Source organism: Bufo gargarizans, chromosome 2 (genome assembly GCF_014858855.1).
Source record: "Bufo gargarizans isolate SCDJY-AF-19 chromosome 2, ASM1485885v1, whole genome shotgun sequence".
Lineage (NCBI taxonomy): Eukaryota > Metazoa > Chordata > Amphibia > Anura > Bufonidae > Bufo > Bufo gargarizans.
The window spans coordinates 48,952,896-48,972,060 of NC_058081.1; the positions used below are offsets into that span (position 1 = coordinate 48,952,896).

Below are 19,165 nucleotides of genomic sequence, written 5' to 3' on the forward strand. Positions count from 1 at the left end.
GGGGGTGATTAGGCGAGCCAAGCGCTCATCTTCTCACTCCTTTTCTGGAAAAACCAAGACTACCCCATATGTGACATTGGGGATGGGGAATTGATAACATGCACAGAAATCCATGTTCCCCCTCCCCCTGGGGTCATGTACAGAAGGCTGTCAGCCTGCCTTACACTGCACCCCCAAGCCTGCTAACCTGGCATCCAGCTGAATGGAGACGCTCCAACCTGTTCTCTCAGGCCGAAGAGCATCTAGAAATGTGCTTCTTTTAAAGGGACACTGTCCGCTGGATTTCACTTACTGAGCTAGTAACATCGCCACATCAGTCTCCATGATTTATATTACAATATACTAGTATTACCACCCCATGTCTTGTATTAATATGCTAATTAGCCTCTAGGAGCAGGGGGGGGCGTTGCCCCTGCTCCTAGAGGCTCCGTTCTCCCACCTCTGGCCATACCCTGCTACACTGCATTGACAGGAGCGGGCATCGTTGGTCTCCTACCTCCGGCCCTGTCTGCAGTGTAAATCTCGCGCCGTTCAGTATTTGACGCAGGCGCAGTGAGTGAAGGGCGCCCGCTGGCTGCCAGCTTCCTCACTGCGCCTGCGCCAGGATTTACACTGCAGACAGGGCCGGAGGTAGGAGACCAACGATGCCCGCTCCTGTCAATCCAGTGTAGCAGGGTATGGCCAGAGGTAGGAGATTGGAGCCTCTAGGAGCGGGGGGGCATATAATTAGCATATTATAAAAGTTAGTTTTCCTCAAAAACGGCGGGAGGCAGTGAGATGGCGCTAATATAGTTATGTCAGCCAGCTTAATACCCATTTTTCAGGTGACAGAAACCCTTTAAAGCTAAGAGTCTTAGCTGTAAAACATATAATAACCTGCAGTTCCCCTGTTCCAATTTTTTTTTAATTCTGTCTCTGGCTTTGGCTCCCAGTTTTGTTTTAAAGCTTAGACTGTCAGCTTTAAAACAAGGCCCACACCTGCAGCTGCTATATAGACTGAGATAGAGCTATTAGTAGCTGATGGGGCCCCCCTGACATCAGACTATAAGAAGCAGGGATTTTTCCTGCTAAAAAGTGTGTTTTATAGTGAACAAAATACGCTTGTTTACTACAATAATAGAAAAATAGGCAGAGATTTTCCAAAACGCCACCGATGTAGAAACAATATACTCACCATACAGTTCTCTGGCTGTCTGTCGTCTTCTCCATTACTAGGTACTGCATTGGGCCCCACTGCATTCCCAGGGACCACTCCTCCTTTGTTATCCTCTTCAATCTCCCAGTCCACAGCTGCAGCTCCTGCTCCACTACTGGGCTGCGGTAACTCCTCCATCTGCAGCAAGTCTAACTGTAGTGGGGAGCTGCACCTTGATGGAAATAAGCGCTGGGGAGGGGATGATGATCGCGAAGGAGGTGGGCATGTTGCCATGGGTTGTGCAGGAGGAGGAGCGGGCGTTGGAGGTGGAGCTTCAGAAGCCGCTGTAGGCGTTTCAGGCGTAGGATTGAAGGGTGGAAACCCAGAGGCTCCAGGGTAAAAAGGAGGTGCCACTGGTGGAGATTGGAAGAGATAGTTGGGGAGCACCAGGGCTACGATGGGTGTAACCATTGGGTATCTGGGGAGTGATGGGGTGGGCTCCGGAACAGGGGCCCTGGGAGGAAACATTGGCAGGGGATAAGTAGGCATGCCTGGGGGAGGAGGAGGAAGGAGAGGTGGCACCTCATGATGAGGTATAGAGCTTGGCAACCCAAATTTGCCTTTCTTTGGGCGCTTGGCTTTTGATTTCCTGCTCTTGCTCCGTCGCCCCCCTGTATTTGTACCTTCCTTTGAATGTATCGGGGGGTTAGCTGAGGAATTATTTTGCTTATGGGAGAGTGAAGGCTTAGTACCTGTAAGATAAGAAAAATGACATGACATAAGAAACCTTGAAAACATGCTTAAATGAAATACAAGATCCAACCAAACCATAAACTGACCTCTTGGAACACGTTGGCTCTGCTCGTCCCATACACCGACAGGGATGGGGTCGAAAACTCTGAGCTGGCTAAGGCTTTGCACCCGCGTGAGGAAGGCCTGCTCTTCACGCTGCGTGTGGGCTGACAGAACCTCTTTGGTTAGGCCCAGCGGCCGCAATGGAGGCGCAGGTGCTGCAGGGCACGATGGCTCTTCCAAAGGAACCATTTCACCTGCAGTTAATTTGGAGGTGGCAACAATGGATGAGGCGAAGGAAAGACATGATAAAACGTGTTAGATTACAATGAAAAATAAGAAGAATACCACTAAACAAGTGCACAGAACTGCAGATCTATTTACGTCCTCCATCATGTAGGTATCAAATCGGCGTCCACCTCATCCATATTAATTCCACTGCCCCCACTCCGAGTTATTAAAGTTAATCTAAAGATTTACCCGAGTCTGGCGGCTTTTTGTCTCCTACATGGACGATTGTGCTGCTAAAGCTTCCTTGACTGGTGATGGAAACCACGCTCTCCGCCTTGCTGGGCGGTAATGGAGGCAAAGGAGCAAGAGGAGCAGAACCTACTGCAGTGGGCGTAGGAGCTGGAGGCAGTTCCGGCCGTTGAGGTGGACTGTTCGAGGGGTCTGCAAAAAGATACCATCTGTATAACCGAACCTAGAAAACCCCACTTCCCGACTTCATCTTTGCGTTGGCCATCCATAACAATTTCTGGATATTCACCTTCTTTGTCGCTCTCTCCGGTTTTCTGTTTCTCCTCCTCTGAGGTTGAAGATGTGTATGAAGAGGAGCCGCATTTTCTTTTCACAGTGCTAGGGAGGTTACAACTTTCCAGATATCTAGAGAGGAGATGAAGGAAGTGTGAGATGAATACCCACCAGAGAAACCAGAGACAAAAGACAGAGCTGAAATGGGAAGAGAGGCAGAGCGTCACTGGGTTCACTTCTCACCGGACGATGCTGTCTAAGCAGTTAATCTGCTGGTACGAGTAGTTAGAAGTCTCCTTTCGAGCCAGTTCCTCCGGGACACATGGTGTTCGACTGGGCACAGTATCAGGTGGAGTGTTGTCTACACTAGTGAGGACTGTGCGAGGTGGGGCAAGAGCTGAAAGAAGGAAAGCCCAATAAGGAACATACCTAAAGTGAACTTGTGCATGTCGTTCGATCAATATGTAACCTACCCTGAAAATGTCCTCTTTGATGTGGCCGTATCACCCTGGATCCCAGAAACATCTGCTGACCCTGGCTCTTCACTTTATGCACATTTTGACAGAACTCCTGAAATGTCATCTGACAAGACAAAAATGCAGATTTATCAAAAAAACATTGGTAGCAGAACCTTTCAGTCATGTAAATATCTCTGTGTGGCCTCCATGGACCAGACTTGTTTTCCAGCACATCCCACAGATGACAATCGGTTGATATCTGGGGAATTTGGAGAAAAGTCATCACCTTGACCTCTTTCTCATGTTCCTCATTGGTCGACACTTGTGTGGTCAGGCATTATCTGGCTGCAAGAGGCCACTGCCATTAGGGGGCACCTCTGCCATGAAGGTTGGTACTCGTCTGTACAATAATTAGGGATCGTATTACATCCACATAATGTCAGGACCAAAGGTTTCCCAGCTGCACATTGCCTCCCCCCACCTCATCCCCTTCACATGGTGCATCCTGGTGCCATCTCTTCTCCAGGTAAGTGACTCGCACACATCCGGCCATCCACATGACATTACAGTGATTCATCAGACCAGACCGTCTTGTTATTGCTCCATGGTCCAGTTCTGATGTTCACATATGGCCATTGTAGTCACTTTTGGTGGTGGACAGGGATCAGCGTGGACACTCTGACCAGCTTGCAGCCAAGCAGTCCCATAAGCTGCGCCAGGAAGAAATTTTTGGGCAATTTCTGCGGGATCGGACCAGACGGGCTAGCCTTCACTCCCCACATACACCAGGCATCCATCACCCTGTTTCATCAGTTCACCAACTGTCCGACAGGTGCCATAATGTTATGGCTGATGGGCACCTCACAAAATACAAAGAACCGATATGTCGCAGATATAACAGCTATACGATGGGCTAGCCTCCCACTTACAGGTTTGGGATCTGTCGCATCCTCTGTGACCATGGCGTTGCTATCACTGGATGAGGCGTTGCAGTGAAATGGCTCTTGTGAAGTGTTGCTCCCGCCGCTGCCGTTACCACCAGAATTCGTGTTGTGCACTGGCTGCAAGACACAGAAGGCAAAGTCAATCACCCCCCGGACGTCAGAGTAATGAAAAACATAAGCAGGTGAGATGTCTGCGGAGAACCCTATTAATGGGTCTGTACCTGCATCAGTATCCGGTGAATCTGCTCCGACAGCTCCTGAATATCAGGATCCAGAGGCTTCATCTCTGCACCTTTGGGAGCTGTAAAGACGTCTTCATTGAGTGGACTCCTGCGGGTGAGACGATACAGAACACAATGTATATCGAGGGGGAAAAGTATAAAATCAGAGGGGACTCAGACGTGGGCAGTTTCCTTGCAAATTGGTATCTGCACCGGTCATGGGTGATGTCCTGGCCAGGCTGGGGCGTGTTACTTACGTCCGAACTTTGTGTCTTCCAAGTATGAAGGAAACTTTTCTGCTCCACGGATTCACAAAACTGCTCCAGCTGGTATCGATGGTAACATACTCCCCAGAGCGGGCACACAGACGAATGGGCGAGTGATCGAAAGGCTGACCTGCCTGTTGTAGAACTGGGGGAAGGGTAAAAGCATCATACCATCAGGTCGCCCTCATGGACATCACTACGGCATCCAGGTGGCTAACCCCACAGATACTGAGGTAAGTTCACACAGAGTAGAAATGCTGTGGGTGACGCTACCAGGTAAGTGAGTGACATCTCCACCCATCTCATCCGCACGCAGCGGGGAGGCCGAAATCCACAAGCAACTTTACTGCCGGCGGATCCGCAGCCGTGGATTTCAAAGCCATTGAAGCTTTCTTGCTTATTCCTCAGCAAATCCAACCTGTGTGAACTTACCTTCAGCCGAGCCACTTACGGCTGGCTGGACAAGGCCTGGCACATTTACCTTTCTTGTGTATCGCCAGCATGAGCGGCCGGTCCTCGGGGTGAATGAAGAACAGGACTGGCATCCCAACGAGATCCTGCGGGAGATATCCGAGTAGAGGGACAGCTCTGCAAAAAAGGATAGGCATCAGCCTCCGATCCGGTAGAATGGTGGAGGGGCGGGCGGCGGAGCAGGGCGTAATACACTCACCTCTCATCCACGTCCTGGAAGATGCAGCTGGGTGTATGTCTGGTGGTGAAGATCCTCTTATCTGGAGGGATGCGGGGGGCTGAGGACGAGAGGCTCCTGTCACACAGATATCCTTTAGGCCGGCACCCCACCCCCCGGCATGCAGTGAACGGTGTCTCACCCTCATATCCAGAGTGTATTTTCTCTGCTATTAGCAGACAGCACGGCTGCCCCTCTGTGTTGTCCGGGTCTCGTACCTTCATCAGGTACGGGGTGAAGCGGATCGGGTAATAGCGGAGGTTCATATCCCGCTCTCGGCCCCCACTGAAAACACACGCCTGCAATAAGACCAGAGCCAGGGAGACCACAGCAACAACTGGGGGGGGGGCACGATAACGTGTGGCTACGGAGGAGAGACGTGGAGGGTGATGGTGGCCAATGGAATGGAGATGGTATGAACCCCGGGAGCGGAGCTGTATGCTACCCGCTGCAGAAATCAACCTGTGCCGCCCGTTTATGCCCAGACACACTCCGGTACCGGAGAGCCGGCCTGGTTCGCCATCGCACACAACCGCAATCGTACAGATGAGAGGAAGCACGCTGGAATGTATGGAATACTCACATACCCACACACAGCAGATGGAACGCACGTATGGCAAGGTGACACATAGCCATGCTGCGGAGCGGGGGAGGTGCGTGGGCGAGTGACGCAAGCGGTGTCAATACGTTAATTAAAGGTTCTTTGTGTCGCTCCGCAGTGAGCACAGAATAAATGAGGCGGGCGAGAGAAGAGGGGCTTCCAGAGCGTGGGGGGATCTCCTGTATGTATATCTGTCCTGCCCCTCCTACATACAAGTGTGAATTACGTCCTCGCACCCTCACAGCGCTCTATTCAATCAGCCTGATACTGAGGCCCAATAATGCACAGGCGCTCTACACATGTATAACACTGGTACACGTACACACATGCATCGTACAGACACACGTGCACACATGTATAACACTGGTACACGTACACACATGTATAACACTGGTACACGTACACACATGCATCGTACAGACACACGTACACACATGTATAACACTGGTACACGTACACACATGTATAACACTGGTACACGTACACACATGCATAGTACAGGCGCTCACACACACGCATAGTACAGGCGCTCACACACACATGCATAGTACAGGCGCTCGTACACACATGCATCGTACAGACACACGTACACACATGCATCGTACAGACACACGTGCACACATGCATAACACTGGTACACGTACACACATGCATAGTACAGGCGCTCACACACACATGCATAGTACAGGCACACGTACACACATGCATCGTACAGACACACGTACACACATGTATAACACTGGTACACATACATGTCAGTACGATACATGTGTGTACGTGTACCAGTGTTATACATGTGTGTACGTGTGTCTGTACGATGCATGTGTGTACGTGTACCAGTGTTATACATGTGTGTACGTGTGTCTGTACGATGCATGTGTGTACGTGTACCAGTGTTATACATGTGTGTACGTGTGTCTGTACGATGCATGTGTGTACGAGCGCCTGTACTATGCATGTGTGTATGTGTACCAGTGTTATACATGTGTGTACGTGTACCAGTGTTATACATGTGTGTACGTGTGTCAGTACGATACATGTGTGTACGTGTACCAGTGTTATACATGTCAGTACGATACATGTGTGTACAACACTGGTACACGTACACACATGTATCGTACTGACACACGTACACACATGTATAACACTGGTACATGTACACACATGTATAACACTGGTACACGTACACACATGTATAACACTGGTACACATACACACATGCATAGTACAGGCGCTCGTACACACATGCATCGTACAGACACACGTACACACATGTATAACACTGGTACACGTACACACATGCATCGTACAGACACACATGCACACATGTATAACACTGGTACATGTACACACATGTATAGTACAGACACACGTACACACATGCATAGTACAGGCGCTCACACACACATGCATAGTACAGACACACGGACACACATGCATAGTACAGACACACGTGCACACATGTATAACACTGGTACATGTACACACATGTATAGTACAGACACACATGTATAACACTGGTACATGTACACACGTGTATAGTACAGGCGCTCACACACACATGCATAGTACAGACACACGTACACACATGCATAGTACATACACACATGCATCGTACAGACACACGTGCACACATGTATAACACTGGTACATGTACACACATGTATAGTACAGACACACGTACACACATGCATAGTACAGGCGCTCACACACACACATGCATAGTACAGACACACGTGCACACATGTATAACACTGGTACATGTACACACATGTATAGTACAGGCGCTCACACACACATGCATAGTACAGACACACGTACACACATGCATAGTACATACACACATGTATAGTACAGACACACGTACACACATGCATAGTACATACACACATGCATAGTACAGGCGCTCACACACACATGCATAATACAGACACACGTGCACACATGTATAACACTGGTACATGTACACACATGTATAACACTGGTACATGTACACACATGTATAGTACAGACACACATGTATAACACTGGTACATGTACACACATGTATAGTACAGACACACATGTATAGTACAGGCGTACAGGCGCTCACACACACATGCATAGTACAGACACACGTACACACATGCATAGTATAGACACACGTGCACACATGCATAGTACAGGCGCTCACACACATGCACACATGAATAGTACAGACACATGTACTCACATGTATAACACTGGTACACGTACACACACGCATAGTACAGGCACATGTGCACACATGCATAGTACAGACATGTACACACATGCATAGTACAGGCGCTCACACACACACGCATAGTACAGGCGCTCACACACACACGCATAGTATAGGCACACGTACACACACGCATAGTACAGGCGCTCACACACACGCATAGTATAGGCACACGTACACACACGCATAGTACAGGCGCTCACACACATGCTGTATACAGTGTCATACAGATCAATGTTCTATATATCACTGTTTATGCTTCACTACTGATCAGTTCATCCGCTTTCTAACCCACTAGATCATCAGAGCAGCATTATTATTTTACCACCAGGATTTTATTATTACACCTCTAGGCCACCAGGAATGTACTATTAGACCACCAATATGTTAGATTAGACCACTAGACCACAATGATCTTATTAATACACCGCGTCTTTTGCTCGGACTTCTCGGAATTTTGGCAAGGACACCCATGCTGCGTGGTTTCTGCCTCCCATTCATCTCAAGGATCGCGGAAAAGGGCTGCGCCGAGAAGGGACACGTCTACTCTCGCGCAGCTGTGGCTTTAAACCACTCCGCAATTTTTTGAGCTGCTTTCCATTCAAATGATTGGGAGGCACAAAGGACGCGACTGCAGGCGGGATTTCAGCGGAATTTCGGCACGGCTGTCTACGCCAAAATTCTGTAGAAAAAAATGCTGTGTGAATGGCCCCTTACGGTTCTGAACACTCTCTGTATATAGCACATACACACTCTCTGTATATACAATCACTTGGTGTCAATGGGGCAGCACGTCTCTCCTCTCTGTATAAAGTAATTATACGTGAACTAGTGGGTGTCATTTCTATCGCTCCCCCGGATGTACAATACCCACCTGATCCGGCAGAACACCGATTTCTCCTGGGTGTAGTCCATGGATGTTGTTTCTGTGGAGGCAGAGAAGGGAGAAGAGTGTCAGGGACGCGGACTACTTCTCTACTCTCTGTAGAGCACTCTGCTCAGTGGGCAGCTGATAAATGACGGCCGCTTCCGTCACACATCTCCATCAGAGGGACTGAATCTAGAGGACCACCAGGACAGTTCTCACTACAATACCAGGTATCATAGATAGAGCTTGACCATCATGGGTGTCATAAAGGGTTGGACCAAAACAAGATATTACTAACTGAACCATTGGAGTGGGGATATTATTCACAAAGGGCCCATTAGAGGTAATGTTTACCCAGCAGTTCACAAGGTACGTTATCAAAAACCACTAGAACACCAGGGATATTACTAACCCACTAGAACACCAGGGATATTACTAACCCACTAGAACACCAGGTAAACTGTTATAAACTACTGGTCAACCAGGGATATTTACTTAGTCACTAGAGCATCAGGTAAATTATCATTAACCACTAGAACACCAGGTTTATTATCAAGCCACTAGACCACCAGGTAAATTATCATTAACCACTAAACTACACAGGATGTTCCTTACCAAGCCACTAGAGCAGCAAGTAAACTATTAAACCACTAGACCACCAGGGATATTACTTACCAAGCCACTAAACCACCAGGTAAATTATCATTAACCACTAGACCACCAGGTAAATTATCATTCCTCACTAAACTACCCAGGATGTTACTTACCAAAGCCATTAGAGCAGCAAGTAAACTATCAAACCACTAGACCACCAGGGATATTACTCATCAAGCCACTAGCCCACCAGGTAAATTATCATAAACCACTAGACCACCAGGTTTATTAGATACCAACACACTAGAGCAACATGTAAACTATCATCAACCACTAGACCACCAGACATTTTCTTTTTTATAGGAGACACTAACTTGTGCAGGGGTGTGAATAATGGGACTAATCATAACACCAAAGCACCACGACTGATTTATGCCTCTGACACCCTTCAAAAAGACAGCCATCTTTTTTGCCTTACCTCCAGAAGTGCAGTTACTCCAAGACGGGAGGTGGTAAGGTGCTGTGGATCCATAGAAGACGCTGACATCTTGTGGAGCCAGAAACTCTGCAAAGATTGCTCCTTTAAACACGTCCCTCTTGCAGTGCAGGATGTGAGAGGCCTGGTCGGAGATGTACACGATGCGGCCAGTGATAAAGGAGACCGCCACCGAGAAGGTGTCCTGTGAGACCACATATAGAGGTCATTCATTTGTTTATACAAGATGGTGCCCAAGAGACAGTAACTGGAAAAGGGTGCAACTTTTTTGCCTTCCTTATTTTGCCTCAGGGCTTGTAGTGTGTCCTTCAAAAAGGGTTACTCAGAAGATCCCATTCTAGAACATGGGGCACAAAGAACACTTTTTGGTCAAGATGTTGAGGATCGCCCTTGCGATCGGTACATAGTAAGTAGCCCCCCTGCCCCAATTCCTGCCTCTGGGCACCATTTCTTTATAGTATGAGACCTCCTCCATGCTGGGAGGGTTTCTTACTACTTATGAAGATCACAAAATCCAACAAGCTGCTTCATACTCACAGGGTTCTTGAGAGTGTATTCTGACGTGACACTCTCCACCTCCTCGATAGTGAAGCTGGACATGTCCAGGCTGCATGGCTGGGATTCATCTATGGTCCATTGCTGATAATATTCCTGGTTGGCTGAGAGGAAAATTAAGGATTTGGGTCGATGTTCACGGAAACCAATATATAATGCAGCTGAATGTCAGTAAGAGGCACAGAAAGCCTTAACGCATTATAAGTGCTGTAGGATGGGCTGTCAAGGCCGAAAGTGACATCTGCAGTCCATTTCTACTCACCTCGCACCTGCTTGACACATGACAGCGCGTACTGAAGTGTAGCAAGAGTCCCCGATTTGCCCTTTCCTCTCTTCTCTGACGGGAGACGTATCTTCATCTCTTTTAGGGCCTTCATCAGCTCTTTCTGAGTTTTCTCCCGGGCAGACTGTTCGCTACTACAGGTAGAAGGGTGGCATAAGTGGAGACAGGATTTGGAGGGGAACAGTATGTCTTTTGTGGTGGGTCTGAATGAAATAACCATGATAGCAATAGGTTGATGATGTACATGATGAGTAAAGCCCCCCCACCCCCCCCCACCCCCCACACACCCCTTGATGCCAGCAAGGCTAACTATCCCCAATTGTCAGTCATTCTCTTCTACCCATCGAGAACACATGCACACTCAGCCAAACACAAGCATGGAGCAACAGCTGTCAGTCGACCGGGCATTCAGCCGACAGCTTATGGGCACCTTAGGTTGACTACTCTGCAGGTACAATATTGTTTCATGTCGTCTACTAAGCCTATAGCCAGGGGGGCACCACCACTGAGGCCAGGTGAGGAGATCGCCTCAGGTAGGGGCAAGAGGGGGACAATGAGCAATGAGCACAATCATTGTGTCAAAGGGGTTAGGTTAAGAAATTGGCATGGGGGGGGGGACACCGTTTTAGTTTTCGCCTCAGGCAGCAGAAAGCTAGGTGCACCCCCCCTGTCTATAGGGCCTGAGTGTGCATCTCCTTGGCACCTCCTGCGTGCACATCATTTGCGGTATTATATTAGGGTGGATGTAACGATCGGATCGTATCAATGACTTTGCAGTTACTTGACCACTTTACGACCTAAAAGGCAGTGTGCAACGAAGCCCAGTGCGTTATGAGATCTAGGCTAAGCTGAATTGTGAATACAGCTCTGGATGAAAAGCTTTGGCTATGGTTTATGGAGTTACCTGCAGCCGCTGGTGGAGGGATTGTCTTGCTCGGAGCTGGCACTCAGGAGGCTGTAGGCGATGGAGCTGCTTGGAGGTGATGGACTGTGAGAGTTTGTGCTGTAGAAGGAGATAACAATACATTGAGGGTCCATCTAAATGATGCAGATGTCTCCTCGGTCAAGCCCATAGACCCAATGCCCATCTTTCTCCCCTCTTCTCACCTTTTGCTGCTCTCTGTGGCCTCCAGCATGGACGAATCCTTGCCATTGCCGCTGGTGCTGCTGTGTGAGCTCCGGCTTTGCCGTGACTCGTTCCCATTAGATTCGTTGCCGCTGGAGCCGTGGCTATTGGTGTCTGTCTCGTCTTGTTGAGTTCCTTCCATCTCCCGGGTGCCCCGTGTCCTCCTCCCCCTTTCCCCTAGAGGCGGGGGGGGTTCACAAGGGCCGCTCATCATCCCCTCCGTCTTGGTCGATTACTCGGTTTAAGAAACACAATCCAAATGAAGAAGGGAGACGTTCTGCAAAGGAGAAAACGGATGGAGAGGTCAGACGTGCGGGCCCCTCTTTCGATACCAACAATATAGCCCCCAGTATACAACTGGAAACCAGTAACATAACGCAGGGTGCTGATCCACCCTGGGGGTCTCTGGTTACCCCACCTGCAGATCACTGGAGGGCGCCCCTAACAGGAGGCTGACGTCTACTGAGACCTCAATACCTCGCTCATCTTATTACGTTTTTCCAGGGAACTTTCCTCACCGCTCTCCACAGTCTACGATGCAACCTCGCGCCCTCTCATGACCCCAGGCCGATGATATAATCGGCACCGCTACTGACACAGTTATGTAAAACCTGGCGGTGTGATTCTCAGCTTTATGTAACACGAATCGAGCAATCTCCTCCACGGCACAACATACAGCCCTGGGCAAAAGTCTAAATCCAACCATGCCTTCTGCATCACTTCTTCTAGATGCACTGCACACAGTTTTTGAAGGAGCTCCACAGGGACATCTTAGAGAACTAATCACAGATCTTCTTGTATTTTGTCAATTGCATAGTGACCACAACAGTATACCGCAAATACAAATACACAATACATAACGCACTACTACACAGCTGTATCCTTCTACATAGGAGCAGTATTATAGTAGTTATATTCTTGTACATAGGAGCAGTATTATAGTAGTTATATTCTTGTACATAGGAGGCAGTATTATAGTAGTTATATTCTTGTACATAGGAGCAGTATTATAGTAGTTATATTCTTGTACATAGGAGGCACTATTATAGTAGTTATATTCTTGTACATAGGAGGCAGTATTATAGTAGTTATATTCTTGTACATAGGAGCAGTATTATAGTAGTTATATTCTTGTACATAGGAGGCAGTATTATAGTAGTTATATTCTTGTACATAGAAGCAGTATTATAGTAGTTATATTCTTGTACATAGGAGGCAGTATTATAGTAGTTATATTCTTGTACATAGGGGTAGTATTATAGTAGTTATATTCTTGTACATAGGAGCAGTATTATAATAGTTATATTCTTGTACATAGAAGGCAGTATTATAGTAGTTATATTCTTGTACATAGGAGCAGTATTATAGTAGTTATATTCTTGTACATAGGAGCAGTATTATAGTAGTTATATTCTTGTACATAGGAGACAGTATTATAGTAGTTATATTCTTGTACATAGGAGCAGTATTATAGTAGTTATATTCTTGTACATAGAAGGCAGTATTATAGTAGTTATATTCCTATACATAGGGAGCAGTATTATAGTAGTTATATTCTTGTACATAGGAGCAGTATTATAGTAGTTATATTCTTGTACATAGGGGCAGTGTTATAGTAGTTATATTATTGTACATAGGAGCAGTATTATAGTAGTTATAGTCTTGTACATAGGAGCAGTATTATAGTAGTTATATTCTTGTACATAGGAGGCAGTATTATAGTAGTTATATTCCTATACATAGGGAGCAGTATTATAGTAGTTATATTCTTGTACATAGGAGCAGTATTATAGTAGTTATATTCTTGTACATAGGAGGCAGTATTATAGTAGTTATATTCTTGTACATAGGAGGCAGTATTATAGTAGTTATATTCCTATACATAGGGAGAAGTATTATAGTAGTTATATTCTTGTACATAGGAGTTAGTATTATAGCAGTTATATTCTTGTACACAGGAGGCAGTATTATAGTTATATTCCTGTACACAGGGGGCAGTATTATAGTGGTTATATTCTTTTACATCTTGTTTATTTTTTTTTCACCTGATGGATAAGGAGAAGGAAATTTAATGTCCAAAACCTGGTTAACAAAACCCATATAACTCATGAATGACGTCCCTCATTTCCATTGTGAAAGCAGCAGCTCTTTTGTTGCACAGACAAGACCTAATTTTACTTCTCCTGATACCAGTAAAATGAGGACATGTACGGGCCACTCCCTCCATAACAGCTCATGTCCTGGGTTCACCAGGAGAAACCAGTTTAATAATTGCAGTAGCAGAGGCAGCATGTAGTCAGCGCTGATATCACAGGACATTTCCCAATGAGCAGTGGGCTCCAGTCCTAAGAAATCTTTTCAATATTCACCACTCTCTAGGCCACTCCATAGGATGTTCACGTCTCTTTCAGCCACTCCATGGGATGTCCACCACTTTTTCAGACACTCCATGGGATGTCCACCACTTTCTCAGACACTCCATGGGATGTCCACCACTTTCTCAGACACTCCATGGGATGTCCACCACTTTCTCAGACACTCCATGGGATGTCCACCACTTTCTCAGACACTCCATGGGATGTCCACCACTTTCTCAGACACTCCATGGGATGTCCACCACTTTCTCAGACACTCCATGGGATGTCCACCACTTTCTCAGACACTCCATGGGATGTCCACCACTTTCTCAGACACTCCATGGGATGTCCACCACTTTCTCAGACACTCCATGGGATGTCCACCACTCTCTAGGCCATTCAAAGGGATGTTCACCACTCTCTAGGCCACTCCATGGGATGTTCACCACTCTCTAGGCCACTCCATGGGATGTTCATTACTTTCTCAGCCACTCCATGGGATGTCCACCACTTTCTCAGCCACTCCATGGGATGTCCACCACTTTCTCAGCCACTCCATGGGATGTCCACCACTTTCTCAGCCACTCCATGGGATGTCCACCACTTTCTCAGCCACTCCATTGGATGTTCACCACTTTCTCAGCCACTCAATGGGATGTTCACCACTTTCTCAGACACTCCATGGGATGTCCACCACTTTCTCAGACACTCCATGGGATGTTCACCACTTTCTCAGACACTCCATGGGATGTTCACCACTCTCTCAGCCACTCCATGGGATGTTCACCACTCTCTCAGCCACTCCATGGGATGTTCACCACTCTCTCAGCCACTCCATGGGATGTTAACCTCTCTCTGATGTTCTATGGGATGTTCACCACTCTCTCAGACGTTCCATGGGATGTTCACCTCTCTATCAGACATCTATGGGATGTTCACCACTCTCTTAGACGTTCCATGGGATGTTCACCACTTTCTCAGCCACTCCATGGGATGTTCACCACTTTCTCAGCCACTCCATGGGATGTTAACCTCTCTCTGATGTTCTATGGGATGTTCACCACTCTCTCAGACGTTCCATGGGATGTTCACCTCTCTATCAGACATCTATGGGATGTTCACCACTCTCTTAGACGTTCCATGGGATGTTCACCACTTTGTCAGACACTCCATGAGATGTTCACCACTTTCTCAGCAACTCCATGGGATGTTCACCACTTTCTCGGACACCCCATGGGATGTTCACCACTTTCTCAGACACTCCATGGGCTGTCCACCACTTTCTCAGCCACGCCATGGGATGCTCACCACTTTCTCAGACACTCCATGGGATGTTAACCTCTCTCTGATGTTCTATGGGATGTTCACCACTCTCTCAGACGTTCCATGGGATGTTCACCAATATCTCATCCATGTTCACCTCTCTCCCAGTCAATTTGTGAGGTGCTCACAGGTCTCCCAGTCAGTCTATTGGATGCTCACTGGTCAGTCAGTCTTTGGGGTGTTTAGCTGTCTCCCTACGGGGTGCTCACCGGTCTCTTAGCCAGTCTTTCAAACCCAATAGATCCTTATAACCAGAAACCTGTACAGTGCTATGGAGTCCTTCCCCTCAGCCATAATTTATTCTCTAGGACTGCACCCTCTGGCTGATACTACAACCCCCCAGCATGTGACGATATCCTTTACGCTGGAAACTACAGGTGTACTGACTCTGGAAAGCCACAGGCTGCAGACCACTGCTCTATATCTTTCCCATGACATCAAAAAGTTTTCTAACAAGTGAAAACATTTCAATCCTTCAACAATACCAGAATTGAACAAAAAATGCCCGTCCCCAAGACTGGGTGTTCTGTCCTCCCCGCTACAGTGTAAAAAAAAAAAAAAAGCACAGCGCCCTGTATCCATCATCCCAGGCATCACAATACCAGATCTGGGCAGCCAGCTGATAAATAAAGCAAGGAGCAATCAGATGGCCTATTGTATATGTGGCCAGTACAGAGCGCCACCTAGTGGTCATTTTGTCAGTCAAGTTCAGATCGAACCTACTGAACGCTGCTTCTTCTCTCACACTATGATCGTATGGGACTCGTCAGAACAGCCCTGACCGATACCTTCTGCCTGCACTGATACACTGTAACAAACCATCAGCACAGGATAGAGATGTGTGCCACCTAGACTAATCATAAATGTAACAATTTTCCGGCTGTGAAAAGTTGTAGCTCAGTCCATTCACTGACAACAAGCAGATATTTTGAAAACGATGAAGAATTGATACCCAAAGTGCATCAGAAAGTTGAAGAACTTCTCTTTATACGACCCCCTAGCCCCACGTGCACACAGTGCCAGCCGCATGTACAAAGCGCTCTCCCATGTACTGTCCGTCAGGGCGCGGGGTTGGGACCAGTGTCACACTACAGGACCTGTTTCAGTAGGTGGCGTGCCCCTCTCTCCGTGATGTACGCAGCCCCCTCACACAGCGATGCCAACAGGTAAAACTTTCATGGTCCATGGGCAGGCGGGGTCAGTGTCCATCTCCCTGAGGTCACGCAGCCAACCGGCGCGGCGGTCCGCCCGCTGCGTACGTTCCTGACACTTGTCCGCACCTTCTCTCCTCACCTTGTCTGTCTCATCCTCAGCCGCCTCTTCTTTCTCTCCCTCCTCGTCGTCTTCTCCTCTACCTTCAGCCCGCTGGTTCCTCCCCTCCCGCCCTCCTATTGGCTGCTCGTCCTGTGATGTCACTCCCCCTCCCTGTGAAGTAATCGCCCCACACGTGGATCACCGTGCTGCTGACCCCCCTCCTCCCAGTGATCTGATTGGAATCGGTAAAGCAACCAATCGTGGCGCGGCTCCTGCATAACATGAAAATATAATACATGTCTCTGTCAAATTTAACCCTACTTTTGCTGAACTACATCTTGGTCTCCCCCTCCGACACCTGCTTAGGCAATCAGCTTAGCTCTTTTGTCAGATGCCTGCATTAACCCTTTGCAAGTGGGAAGCATCCAGACCTCTAGGAACGTGTCCTCTGCTACCATGCTGGAGGGGCACTTGCGATCTAACTGCGCCACTACAGAGAGATGTAGCAGAGCTGGGTTTGTCACTGTACTGTGTGCTTTCCTAGAGGACCTGCTTGCCTCTGCTGCATCTACCTTATCACATTCATGATATGACGGGCCGGCTGCCCTTCAGTGCCCCTGTCCATCATCATGATCCACATTAACCCTTGCATGACTGGGAATGCATGCAGGGGGGAGGAGGGGGGGGTAACTGGGAAAAATCTTTAACCCTTTAAGACCTGTGTATTGGCACCCTTACCCATCCTCCTGCCAACTCATGACTAGAAAGATTACCAGTCGAGGAAGAAACACACCCAGAAGGACACATGTGGCGAGCGTGCCAAGAACATTGTGTTCTAGCATTAGCAAACACAGAGGGCGGTGACAGCGAGAGAAACGTGGAGGACCGGGCAGGAAAGTGTGTGGGGGAGGGGAAGATAAGGGGGATCCCCCCGGGTGGCATCAGAGCCCCCCCAGACACAGGGATGATGATCAGGTTCCTGATAGCGGCTTATATAAAGGCTTATTATGTAAATGTGTGCGAGGCAGTGTGATCCGCCGCCGGGGGATTTCTACTCGGCGCAGCAGAGTTACGAGATCCGAGGGGGTATCAGTTCCAGAGTTATCTAATCAGACAACGTAACGGTCCGGTGTCCCTGAGGGAGGGCAGGACAGGCACCAGGCTAGAAGGGTCTGTTCGAGGGGTCCAATGAACGCACCACAGGCACCCAGATGTCCCAAGTGTAGCCCCCAAAATGCAAGGGTGGGATAAAGCCAGCAATGAAAGAGTCAAATCCAGTAGTCCTGGACTATTACAGGGACCACAGTAAAAAATGTGCCTATAGGAAATGAAGGGCAGGCACAGGGGTCCGAGCATCAAATGTATGAAAAGGGCACAGGGGTCCGAGCATCAAATGTATGAAAAGGGCACAGGGGTCCGAGTATCAAATGCATGAAAAGGGCACAGGGGTCAGAGCATTAAGGCAAGCAGTGGGTACAACTCTCCAGAGGCTCCTAAAGGGTGTAGGGGTCCAGCTTCAAAACCAAGACACAAATCATAGGGGTCCAACCACCCACCGCATGTAAAAAATACTCGTTTCCGGCATAAAGGTCCTCACCATCTGGCAAATACCCAACTCCACAGGAAGTGAAATAGAGGGGTGAGGCCTCCAAGTCCAACATCCTAAGGTAGCCATAAAGCATCCTGCTCCAATATCCACCTCCACCTGCCGGAGATAAGAGAGCGGCCTCCGAATACATGAAAGACAACATCTACCCCCGAGGAGAAGCGGCTCATTAACGTCACTGACGTCTGATGTCTCACCCCCTGCCAGCCTGAACGCGGGCGATCTCTTTATAAAGCCTCTCAGTTCTATATATTGTGACATAGCGTCCACCACCGAGGGACTCAATGCGGCAGAGGCTGCTTAGGAAAATACAATGTAAAGTAGATTGAATTTAAGGCCAATTTCAGACTGTGACGATCCGTCTGATACGGGCGGCCCCGGGCTGGGCATACTGTAAAGATCCCTCTGATACAGGTGGCCCCAAGCTGGGCATACTGTGAAGACCTCAATACAGTCGGCCCCAAGCTGGGCATACTGTGAAGACCTCAATACAGGCGTCCCCAGGCTGGGCATGAATGTTACCTGGGAGGGCGGTAGATGAGAAATAGCCACTCAGGTAGCAGGCCAAGAGGCCCTTGAAGCACCATTTTGTTGACCCTACTG

General features: G+C 48.1%; 1 protein-coding gene across 5 annotated transcripts in view; it reads right to left on the reverse strand.

Annotated features, from left to right (window-relative positions):
• Nucleotides 1-19,165, reverse strand: part of PER1 (period circadian regulator 1) — a 33,039-nt gene that overhangs the window by 2,093 nt on the left and 11,781 nt on the right. Inside the window, exons 1-19 of one of the 5 annotated variants that reach the window (XM_044278876.1) lie at nucleotides 16,996-17,123; nucleotides 12,004-12,299; nucleotides 11,801-11,899; nucleotides 10,876-11,099; nucleotides 10,596-10,717; nucleotides 10,041-10,242; nucleotides 8,975-9,026; nucleotides 5,400-5,542; nucleotides 5,240-5,318; nucleotides 5,051-5,157; nucleotides 4,561-4,714; nucleotides 4,304-4,412; nucleotides 4,068-4,199; nucleotides 3,154-3,262; nucleotides 2,924-3,077; nucleotides 2,697-2,812; nucleotides 2,408-2,599; nucleotides 1,975-2,184; nucleotides 1,175-1,887 (exon numbers count right to left, since the gene is read on the reverse strand). In XM_044278876.1, coding sequence (XP_044134811.1) covers nucleotides 1,175-1,887; nucleotides 1,975-2,184; nucleotides 2,408-2,599; nucleotides 2,697-2,812; nucleotides 2,924-3,077; nucleotides 3,154-3,262; nucleotides 4,068-4,199; nucleotides 4,304-4,412; nucleotides 4,561-4,714; nucleotides 5,051-5,157; nucleotides 5,240-5,318; nucleotides 5,400-5,542; nucleotides 8,975-9,026; nucleotides 10,041-10,242; nucleotides 10,596-10,717; nucleotides 10,876-11,099; nucleotides 11,801-11,899; nucleotides 12,004-12,236 — 3,150 coding nt within the window. In that variant the 5' untranslated portion in view covers nucleotides 12,237-12,299; nucleotides 16,996-17,123. The other 4 variants (XM_044278878.1, XM_044278877.1, XM_044278875.1 and 1 more) reach the window with 4 other exon arrangements.